This window comes from Monopterus albus, unplaced genomic scaffold, assembly GCF_001952655.1.
Source record: "Monopterus albus unplaced genomic scaffold, M_albus_1.0 scaffold47.1, whole genome shotgun sequence".
In the NCBI taxonomy this organism is placed as follows: Eukaryota; Metazoa; Chordata; class Actinopteri; order Synbranchiformes; family Synbranchidae; genus Monopterus; species Monopterus albus.
In genome coordinates this window covers 673,033-684,642 of record NW_018127927.1, presented here as the reverse complement: position 1 = coordinate 684,642, position 11,610 = coordinate 673,033, and the positions used below count along the sequence as shown (strand labels likewise).

The 11,610-nt window shown below is 40.2% G+C and overlaps 1 protein-coding gene across 3 annotated transcripts in view; it reads left to right on the top strand.

Moving 5' to 3' along the window:
* Window positions 1–11,610, top strand: part of abr (ABR activator of RhoGEF and GTPase) — a 141,467-nt gene that overhangs the window by 67,770 nt on the left and 62,087 nt on the right. For all 3 annotated transcript variants that reach the window (XM_020600481.1, XM_020600483.1, XM_020600484.1), the window contains 3 exons: window positions 2,262–2,360; window positions 4,334–4,519; window positions 10,091–10,198. In XM_020600481.1, the coding sequence (XP_020456137.1) occupies window positions 2,262–2,360; window positions 4,334–4,519; window positions 10,091–10,198 (393 nt within the window). The remainder of the gene's footprint in view (window positions 1–2,261; window positions 2,361–4,333; window positions 4,520–10,090; window positions 10,199–11,610) is intronic.

The window sequence follows — 11,610 nt, the reverse complement described above, 5'->3', positions numbered from 1 at the left end:
GGGAAAAAAAACATGTTTTCCTTTCTTTCCTGTCTTTTTTTCATCCTGCTATGACATATTGGTCACAGAAGGAGCAGGCTTAATGCATCACCAACAAATACAGTTGTTTTGTGTGCATTTCTCTGTGTTGTTTAGTCAAAGGTCAGGGCAAGTTCAGGGACTCCTAAGGGACTGCAACACTGCTAAGACCACAAAATGTGCCCCACAAACACTTTAAGAATTCCTGTAGTATTGATAAAAGCACAATGACTGTAAAAAGAATGTTCTGAAGATGTGGTCATGCATATGGCCTCTATTGCTTAAAATAAATACCGCGCTGCAGCAGTACTTACATATCACAAAGTTTCAAAAGTGTGACTCATTTCTAGCCCTGCATTTGCTGTGAGTTCTATTCATGAGGCAAGTTATCGTTCAGCTTCTTTTAAGGAATACCTCTCCTTCTGATTTGCTTTAGACTGTCACTGTTATTTAAGAGAACAGTTGTCACCAATCACAGTGACATTAACATCATCGTCACAAATAGTGATCACGGGTTTTTAATGTGTGGCCTGTTCTGTACTTCAGAAAGACTATTTGCATTCATGAAAACATCATTTCACACATATGTGTCAAATCTCTAAAGGTTTGACAAATGTACTGTATGTGTGTATGTATGTAGGGTAGATGTCTTTAATGTGGGATAAAGTAATGGTTCTGCTAAACCTCTACTCTTCTGCACATATATAGTGTACCTGGTTATACAGTATAGCTCCAGTATTGAGGGATAAATTGAGTGGCAGGAGACGGATGTCAGTCGTGATTGGGTTATAACAATGAGGTCATGGCTCCCTCCTTGTCTTATCAGCCAGAGCTGGGTTGCTGATATCATTGTGAGACTGTGTCAATAATTAATCCTCCATTCCTCCCTCATGGCAATTCTTCGGCCTCCCTTAAAGTTCATATGAGATACTTCAACATCACTTTGACAGGAATTCTCCAGTTTATAGTATTTCTGTTGTGTGTCTCTTCAGCAGAGGCCAAAAAGGGAAAGTCTGAACAGGTGTTTTGTTAGGAACATGTTGCTTTATTATGACACTATGCTGCTTTATTGAGGAGCAGTATTTAGATAAGGACTGCATGAGTAGCTTTAATTGTAGATTATTACCATTTACAGTACCGTTTACAGCATTTTCATCTTCACATTGTGTGCAGTATATGTCATCAGTGGCTTGCTGATGGCATGAAATGGCACAAATGAGGATACCAGACATCTGGAATATTTCTGTATCTAAGGAACAATAAGCCTTTATGCATATTTGAAACTTGTGTCTTTATAGACGCTGTGCATTGTTTATGGTCTCTAATTACAGCCCAGAATAGATGAATGTGTGACATGTAGATGGAAATAAAAAGCCCAAAGGTGTGAACAGACGTGAGAATGACTCATCTGCCTTATTCCGTCTGGTGTGTTTCATTGCTTCTCGTCCACTATGTGCTGTGATAGTATTCACCCTGCTTCAATTGAGGTGAACATTGAGATGAATGAAAAGGTTTAACTGAGCTATTGTATGAAAATGTAGAAACAATTTGCCTCAGTTTAACTTGTGTGGGTTATTAATTCCAGCTGCACTGTATTTCTCACATTTTTGTAAGAGAGAATTTTGAGTCAAGCTAATATTTTCCTCACTATAGGGATAAAAGTACAAGTGCATTATGTTTTCATCTTGCTCATTTCCCCACACATAGTTAGGGCGGCGACGTCCCTTGATATTGAAGTCAAAATACAACAACTGCTTCAAAAGCATTTTGAGTACAACTTTCCACAGAGGAAGCAGGACATTTAGGTGTTTTTGTTATGAGAGAATAGTTCCAATACACAGCTGCTGCTCAGTCCAAACACTTTGTAATCTTACCTGATGTGGCAACTACAGTGCCATCATCCAGGAAATGAGCTTGAGTCATGTATTGAAATGTAGCATTGGTTAGGAAAAAAGCTGCGTTTGAAGGCTGCCTCATAATCGAGTGGTTATGGCGTGCCACACCACATACTGTACTTGGCAGCACACTGTGTGCTTGGCGTCGATGTATCAAGTCCAACTGCGGACATTTGTCGCAGGTCTCCACCACTCTTTCTCTGTCTCCCTTGTTTCCTGTCTGCCTCTCTGTGACCCACTGTAAATAAGACTAAAAGGCTAAAAACATAACTTAAAGTTGTTTGCAAATATATGATCCTTGGATTGTGTGTTTAACTTTAATACAGTCGGGTCTGTTTTATCCTGCAGCGAGACATAGAGAAAGGCCTGGAGATGAAGAAACTGGTGCTGTCTGGCTTCTTGGCCAGTGAGGAGATCTACATTAACCAGCTGGAGGCCCTGCTACTGGTGAGACACGCTAATATGTACACACACAGCCAAACAAGATCTCCTGCAAATAATTTCACTTTCTATAAAAAGTTCTGTCACTGACTAACAGACTTGTTTTCTGGAACTGAAAGGCTGCCAGAGCTGATCCAGCAGTCTGCATGATGCAGTGCTACTGCTGTGTGAGTTGGGGAAGACCCATGAGAGCACTATTAGTAGTTAATGGCCATACTGAAAGCAGGACCACAGTCAGTGCAGTTTCCTGAAACATTAACTCAACATGCCTCCTCATGCTAAACCACTATGTCATGTACTGCTGCTCACTGTCAGCCACATGCTGCACTTTGACCAAGATGCAGGCAGATTATCAAGTGCAGTATCAACCTACACACTGTCAAGATCTGTCATCACACAACAATAAAAAAACCTCCACTGCTAAAACACAAAGTTGCAGTGAGTAGGCAGTCAGTGAGATAAACTGCTGGCAGAAATCTGATCCGTCTTTCAGTTCCTGCTCTTCCCTATGTGACACATCAGGTCATAATACAGTTCAACCAATAAAGAGTTAGTTCCTGTTTTTTTTTTTTTTGTTTTTTTTTTAAACTTGGGGGAGGTTTAGTTTATAGGATATTGCAAGCTGATTCACAAGCCGCAGACACTGACAAGTCTAAAGACTATACCTGACTCAAGAAGACCCATGTCATTTTTAAGTTGAGATGTGAGCATCAATGTTAGACACAGTAGCAATGATAAGGATAGGGGCTGTACTGTCTGACGTTATATGTTATACACAACTTTAACCCCTGGCAGTGATACCACACACACATTTTGCTTCCCACATATTCCTCACTTAAATGTGGATGGAGATATATGTAGGTGACCAGTCTGCAAATGCATTCATCTGTCCAACATGTGTCAAACCTGATGAGGGCTTTTCAGCTTGCTGCCTTGTCATATGTAGATGAAATTGGTAGCGTGTGTGTATGTGTGCCTGCAGTCATTGTCTTTGCTTTTAAATGGTCATACAACCCCTGCAGTCAGTGGAAGACTAACTCATCATCAGCCCCTGACAGCTTTTGTTTCCATGACATAAAAGCCTTTGTTTTCATAGTATTTCAGGCCCCCCCCACCATGTCCACTCTATGCACATCTATGATTAACTGAGTTGGCGTGTGATGTGACTGATCAGAAGCAGCATAGTGGATAAGAGTTCAGTTGCTGACAGAGGATGACACGGTGCCGTCTGAGGGGGTGGAGAGCACAGTCATCCAGCTTAGGCTTGCACCCTCACCCTTTACGTACTGAAATTTAATTATGTCATGCACCATATCCAAATCCTTTCCTATTTTTCTTTGAGGAACATTGTTTTTAAACTGTTCAATAATTCTCATGCATATGCTGGCAAATGGCCCATCTTTGTTCCTAAAGGGCTCGGCCATTCTTGGCCACTTCCGTACCAAATCATGATTGCAGTCACCTGTTGGTATCACCTGTTTCAAGAGGAACTATCATTTCATTGTTTTACCTCATTACTGGCCCTGAAATGCAACCGTCCCATTTTTTTGGAATGTATTGCATCATCAGAATTGAAGTGAGTGTTTATTTTGAACAAAGAACAAAATTGATGAGTTATCACATCAAATAATGTGCTGCTGTGTTGTTTGCAATGTAATACAGGACACAGATGGTTTACACATCATTATTTTCAGTTTGAATTTAGATTTTACACACCATCCCAACTTTTTCTGATTTGAGGTTATAGACACTGGTCCAGTTAGGCTACTGCCTGGGAAGTTAACTGGTCCAAAATATACTCACTATCAACTTAACTACAACTTCAACCAATTTTTGTCTGAATGTGTGTATAAAACAAACCTCATTTTATACTTAAATAGAATTTCTAATTCTTGGTATGTTTAGTTAAGGTCAGTTTTCTCATTTGCTCAGTTGTGTTTGTTCAGTCTGTCCCTCCTTTCTCTCTCTTACCTTTCCAGCCCATGCGTCCTTTGAAAGCCACTGCCACAAGTTCCCAGCCTGTCCTCACCATCCAGCAGATAGAGACCATTTTTTACAAAATCCAGGACATCTTTGAGATCCACAAGGAGTTCTATGATGCCCTCTTACCCAACATCCAGCAGTGGGATGAGAAGGTCACCGTGGGACATTTGTTCCAGAAGCTGGTGAGTCTGACGTGGGCTCAGAAATTACATTGTGTGGGTTTTTTTATTTTCTCTCTCCATCATTTACAGGCTACATGTAGATGAGTATTAAAAGGAGACCTGTCAGGCTCTCACCATTTTGTACTCATGAATCACTCTTCTAAATTGGATGGTGTGTGCGTATGTGACTGTATACCACTGTGTCCGTGGTCTGAGTGGATTACAGAAATGTTTCAGCCTCTGGTCTGTTACACTGTCATGTTTGCACTGCATTATGTTCAGCTCATAATGTAGCAGCATTAAGTGTGTGGCTCCAGGCCTCAGCTAGTTTCAAAGTGAGTTGGTTCTCCTGCTGTGTTAGATTACTACACTCACTGTCCGATTTGTAGGGACGATAATGTAATTTGAACAGGGCTTCTTAGCACATACTGTAACAGCTAAGCTGTGCATATACTGTACAGTGTGTATGTTGGTCATATTATAGACAGCATGCTGTAATAGAGATGTTCAACTGAGATGTAAGAAACCAGACAAAGTAAATAAATTCAAACAGAAGCATAGTTTACAAGGTAATGCCCAATATTGTGTAAAGTCCAGAGGCAGCCATAAGTACAAATTATTGCAAGCAGTCATACAGCAGGTGAGAATGAAGTAAATAAACCTTGGCACCAGTGTTGGAGTACCCGAGTCTGACTCAAATCTGGATTTGTAGGACTCATGACTCGAACATGGACTCGAGCATTGACAGCATTTATATTTGATAGTTGGAGATTCAGACTGACTTTTTTTTTTTTTAGGCCATAATAATTTGGCCTAAGATATAAATATTAAAACCTGTTCGCCCACACCATGCTGTCTTGCACACTTCCATTGAAGTGCATACTCCGCCTTTCTATAAATCATTTTATGTATCACATTGCCAAGCATTGTGGTGATGCAATATTAGAAAGTGTGGAATATGAAATGGTGAGAGTGGTGTCAGTCTTGTTTAATGTAGACCTCGATGACTGTGACTGGGGTAACGGGGACTCGACTCAGATTTTTCTTTGGTGACTCAGACTTGACTCTGACCTGAGGAGACCTGACTTGGATTCTAGGTTTAGTGACTCAACTACATCACTGCCTGGCACGCTGTGTCCTGTCAGTTCATTCCCAGTGTGTCCCACTGTAAGTCGCCAGTAACAGACCACCTCTCACTTTTCAGGGCTGCCCTGTTCACATTCACGCAGTTGCACATTCACATATGGAAGCTGCCCAGTACAACCACAGTCTGTGGCCACTGAGCAGCTAAAGTTAAGGGCCTTGCACAAGGGGGCACCACAGTATTAATTTCATCTTAAAATACTGATTGAAAAGCATAGCTTATTATAATGAATTTATAAATAAAGTTCCAGCTACCGAATGTTTGATCTCCATTTCCAATGACATAACAATATATGCAGTTTTAAGTATCGCCCCTTAAATATTGTCAGCAATCAGATAAATGTGAATAACTATGGATGAGTACAGCATGTCCCACATTTAGTTTATGGCCTTGGTTTTTGCATCTTAAGAGATGTGATTCTTTCTTGCTAATGAGCTGTGAGTTAACCAGGTGTCCCATTATGAGAGATCCTGTGACATTTTGGGAAGCCCTTGTTTTGACTAGAGGACAAGCCTAAGTGTCATTCCAGAATTAAAAATTTGGAATCTATTATAGACTTTATTTTAGGCTTTCAAAAAGAGAGCCTGCTGTATGAAGTTGTTGGTCTGTGATTCAGTGTTCTGTGGACTGCCAGGTTTGATTTGGATGCAGAGGGATTTTTTAAAATAGGACGTTCATGTGTATGCATTGAACAAGACCTTAGGCTTTCTAAATCTGGAAAGCATGCTGTAGACTGTAGATCTAATCTTTCTGTATTATCAACTTACAGTTTGTGACCTTATATTGCTGGACAAAACCAAAGTGTCACATTGTTTGTTTTGATAAGGTCACATAAAGCTAGATTTACATATGTCTTTTCTGTTCATTCACACTGTGGTGATTCAGCTACAGAGTAGCTACTGTATGTACTGTATATATTATTAGATATGTATATATTCTTCAAAATAAGGGTTTGGAGGAAAAATCATTGTATGGTTTTAATACTAAAAGTCAGCTATCTTATATAATAACCTTTTTTAGTCATACCCATCTTACATCTTAACTACTTTTGCAGAAGAAGAAAGGACTTTCTAAACTTTTCATGAAAACATATTGGTTGACTTGTGTGTGCAGGAATGAATCACAATATGTGTTTAAAAGAAGATTTAATGAGGCGTTTGTTTAATAGAAGGTAGTGCTGAACATTTAGAGGGTGGAAATGTGTCAGCAACTCAGGAGGATTGATTACCAATACTTCATAAGCTTCTGTTTACTAACAAAGAAAATGTCCACAGTTGTCATGCATTGATAACTTTTACTAGTTTAAGTGCTCAGCCCCCCCCCCCCCACCCCCCGTTATATATTTTAAGTGCCCGCCACCCCCCCCCCCCCCCCCCCGTTATGGGGAACCCAGGAGCCACACCACGAAGTGCCATCTAGTAGTGTAGTCATCAGTTGCCATCTCTGCTAGCTATATGTGCGTAGATGAGCATGTCCTGCGGCAGCTACACATTTAGTCAGAGTGGCAGTGTGAGGGTGCAGATGGCAGCGTAATTAACTGCTCTGCTCCCTACTGCTCCTTGTCAGCAGCTCTGAGGCCAGTGGATCAATGCAGAGGGAAAACAAGCAGACATGGGATAAAACCCAGCCAGAGTTCCATGTTTTCTCACCTATTTCAGTCGAGGGAAGGGCTCAGCTGCAGCCTGTGACTGCCAGGATAACATTTGACCAACCAAATTGTCAAAGTCCCTGGAGGCATGAGGTAGAAGTAGGAAGGGTCTTATGTTGCTACAGTCATGGCTCTGCAGGAAGGTTTTTGGGCTATTCATGACAAATTAGAAAATGCATTTCTGTAGGCATGCTGTCGGTTTTTGACACTAATTACTGTATTATGTTATTGTGGGTAAGTGGATTACTGCTTCCTCATGATAACCTTTTAATGGATTATTGTATTTGTTCTGAGTATATTTAAAATAAAATTATGATGAGGGTATGTCAGAATGTTAACTATGGTATTTAGATAATATATGATCGTTTTGGTTAGGGTTATCTTAACCTGTGTTTTTGATGTGTGTACAGTCTCAAGAAAAATTAATAGTGTTGGTTGTAAAGACATGCAAAGATCATGATTGTGTTTTATCATCTTAGAAATATTGGGTTTATTGATATTTATGACTTTGGTAAAGATCAGATCAAATTTCATGACCAATATATGCAGAAAACAAGGAAATTGCAAACAGTGCCATTACTTTTTCTTGCAACTGTATTATACTGTAACCACATGCTAGCCATTTAAGAGTGGTTATTGTGGTGAAATCTCCCTGGTATAATTGTACTCTGCAGTCGCTAGTCACATGTTGACGACTGTAGTGTGTTAAAGATCATGTAGGAGCTGTCTATATGTGTACAACAAAAAGGCAGTAACAGGTAGGCAAGCTGTAATCAAGCATATGTGCAGCGCATAGATACTGATTTTTGCTAAATATTCATTGTGCTCATGCTAAATATTTTTTGATTAAATTATGTAAGTGGAAAATTACTGAAAATATTTTTTATTAATTGATTATTGAAATATATTATTACAAATTCACTTTGAATTTTGAATTCCACATAGCCACACAGCTATACAATTCATAGCCATGTTTTCCATATAGTGGACAGTGTTACTTGATTAAAACGGGGACATCCTCTAAAATGAGAGCAGAGCTTGGATGTATGTAAAAGATACTGTTAGAAACATGGCGTGAATGTAGCCTTCTGCTGTCCAACACGTTAGTCGGCAGATTTGTTTTTTTAATCATCTACTGAATGTCTGCTTCTAGTCAACACTCTGGTACTGTCCCATCTCTCTCTTTCTGTTTCCTACCCTCACTCCTTCTTTCTTCCACCTCCACTCCCAACCACAAGCTGTTGTTTTACCACCCACTACAATGACACGTGAACTTGTTTAAAGTGCAGACACTTTGATGGGAGCATTGCTCAATGTTCTGCGTCACAGTGACCTTGAGAGGTTTTGTTAAGGTTAATGTATTCAAGCCACATGATGAAATGATGACATATCCTAACGTCATTATGCTCATGTTGTACTTTCCAGCCAAGCTGCCAAGTCAAAAAATCTCCTCCTTTGGAAATTCAGTAATGATACATGGTGGTTTGACATGATGAAGTCATCATTATGATGAGATGATGAACAGATATTGACTTCTTGTCTGTGCTAAACATTTGTGCTCAGATGACTAGATCACAAAATATCATTTGTTCTTACTGGGACTGTATTGATCTACTACATCCTTTGTCATATGACACTGGGTGATTCCCTCACAGCTCCTCTCTCAAGCCCAGCTCTCCACAGATACCAATTCACTTTATCTTTCCTCACTCCACTTTCATCTAAGATGGTATCTTCCAGCTTCTGACTGACTGAACACACCTGAGCCAGGTAATCAGCAGCGGGTCAGGCAGGGATAGTTGGAAAACAAGCAGGACAGCAGCCCTCGAGGACTGGAATTGGCCACCCCTGGCCTAGCCATCCATATGTAGCTGTAGCAGGATGTGTCACTGTACATTTCACATACAGTGCTGCAGAGAGGGGCTGTCAATGAAAGGGAGAGGACAGACAAAGTTTCACTCGGGAGGACTGCACAGAGCCACCAGTGGCATCATGAGAATGTGGTTAGCTTGTGTGCACTGACTACATGCTGATAGAACAAAAGAGGGAGCGCAGTGCCTTATTCAACCATCCACTGCAGGCACCATTCTGTATATGTGTTAAAGCCAAACAGCGGGCTTTGCAGTTCAACTGCATAAAAAAATGATTTGTGTCTTTCCCAGAAGTACTCTGGTTTGATGAGAACGTAGTGTTCGCAAAGCACCCTTTTAACTTAATATTTCTAAAGAATTCCAACAGTTCAGTTAAGTTTAAAGGCTTCTTTGTGAACTCTTGCACACTAATAAACTCAAGAAGTTTCACCTGTGTGTAATGTCTAAATAAGCAGTTGTACTGTGACACTGATGAAGGCCAGATGAAAATCTTCTTACAGAAGTGCTTTCTTGCCATTGAGTGTGATCCCAATTTATGATTAAAAGAAATTAATTTATTTACTAGAGCTATATATAAATTTTGATATAAAGATGGGACATGCAAAAGGTGGCCTCTCAGTGGACATTTCCCTAAATAAATAAAGGTTAAAAAAAGATATGGAGGTGCTAACTGAAGGTCAGCGCATGCTGTACTCCAGTTTGTTTTGTTTTATGTACTTGTGTTTGTAACCCGCTACATGTTGTTTTGTAATTGTACATGTATTAGACAGTAAATCAGTTATTCGTTCGGTCTCCAGTACCCATCAAACTATTCAGATCAGATAGAAGAGAGCTGAGTGGCGCTATCCTGGTCCCTCATCTTTCCTTTGCCTCTGCCTGTTTCTCCTTTTACTTATGTCTGTTATTCTGTCTCCTTTTACATGACCCAGGCCAGTAGGCTGGGAGTGTATAAGGCCTTTGTGGACAACTACAAGGTGGCGCTGGAGACAGTGGAGAAATGCAGCCAAGCCAACAGCCAGTTCCAGAAGATATCTGAGGTAAGGTTCAAGAGACTCATGGAGCAAATGGAAGGATGTAATGAGAACATGCATGGCTAGCAAAAAGGCAGAATTCATTAGATTCAGTAATGATCTGGGTTCATTTTCATAATCTGATGATTTGGTATTATGTTATATTATCAATCAAGTTGCTGTTTGTTGCATTATAACATCATTAAATCATCATTTTTAGCCACAGGTACAATTACAATAAACATAGCAACTACTATAGATATGTGCAGAATTTGTTTTATTTGTCTGCCATTACATTTGATTTCTTTACCAGTTTGATTTGCTCCTATGACACAAGTACTTGCTGGGTGGGCAAAAGGGGAAACATGATTGACTGTACTCCCCTGACAAACATAATAGTAAGTCCATTACACATTAAACCAAACCTTCTGGTCTCATGTGTCCTGTTAATTCTTTTCAGTAAAGTGAAGGAGAAAACAAATGCTCATGACAGTGAAGTGAGGAAGCTAGGTAATTCACAGCGTCCTCTTTTAGATGGTAAATATCTTTAAGGAACACTAGTTTCAAACACACTGTATGTTGATGTTAAAATGTGCTACACCTAGCACATTAAAGCTTATTAGTGTCTGGGCAGATGAGCAGTGTGACTCATGACAGGAGGTTTGGACTGTACCTCAACACAGTTTCAGCAAAGTGCATACAGTGGGTACAGAAAGTATTCAGACCCCCTTAAATTTTTCACTCTTTGTTATATTGCAGCCATATGCTAAAATCATTTAAGTTCATTTTTTTCCTCATTAATGTACACACAGCACCCCATATTGACAGAAAAACACAGAATTTTTGACATTTTTGCAGATTTATTAAAAAAGAAAAACTGAAATATCACATGGTCATAAGTATTCAGACCCTTTGCTGTGACACTCATATATTTAACTTAGGTACTGTCCATTTCTTCTGATCATCCCTCAGATGGTTCTACACCTTCATTTGAGTCCAGCTGTGTTTGATTATACTGATTGGACGTGATTAGGAAAGCCACACACCTGTCTATATAAGACCCTACAGCTCACAGTGCATGTCAGAGCAAATGAGAATCATGAGGTCAAAGGAACTGCCTGAAGAGCTCAGACAGAATTGTGGCAAGGCACAGATCTGGCCAAGGTTACAAAAAAAATTTCTGCTGCACTTAAGGTTCCTAAGAGCACAGTCGCCTCCATAATCCTTAAATGGAAGACGTTTGGGACGACCAGAACCCTTCCTAGAGCTGGCCGTCCGACCAAACTGAGCTATCGGGGGAGAAGAGCCTTGGTGAGAGAGGTACAGAAGAACCCAAAGATGACTGTGGCTGAGCTCCAGAGATGCAGTCGGGAGATGGGAGAAAGTTGTAAAAAGTCAACCATCACTGCAGCCCTCCACCAGTCGGGGCTTTAGGGCAG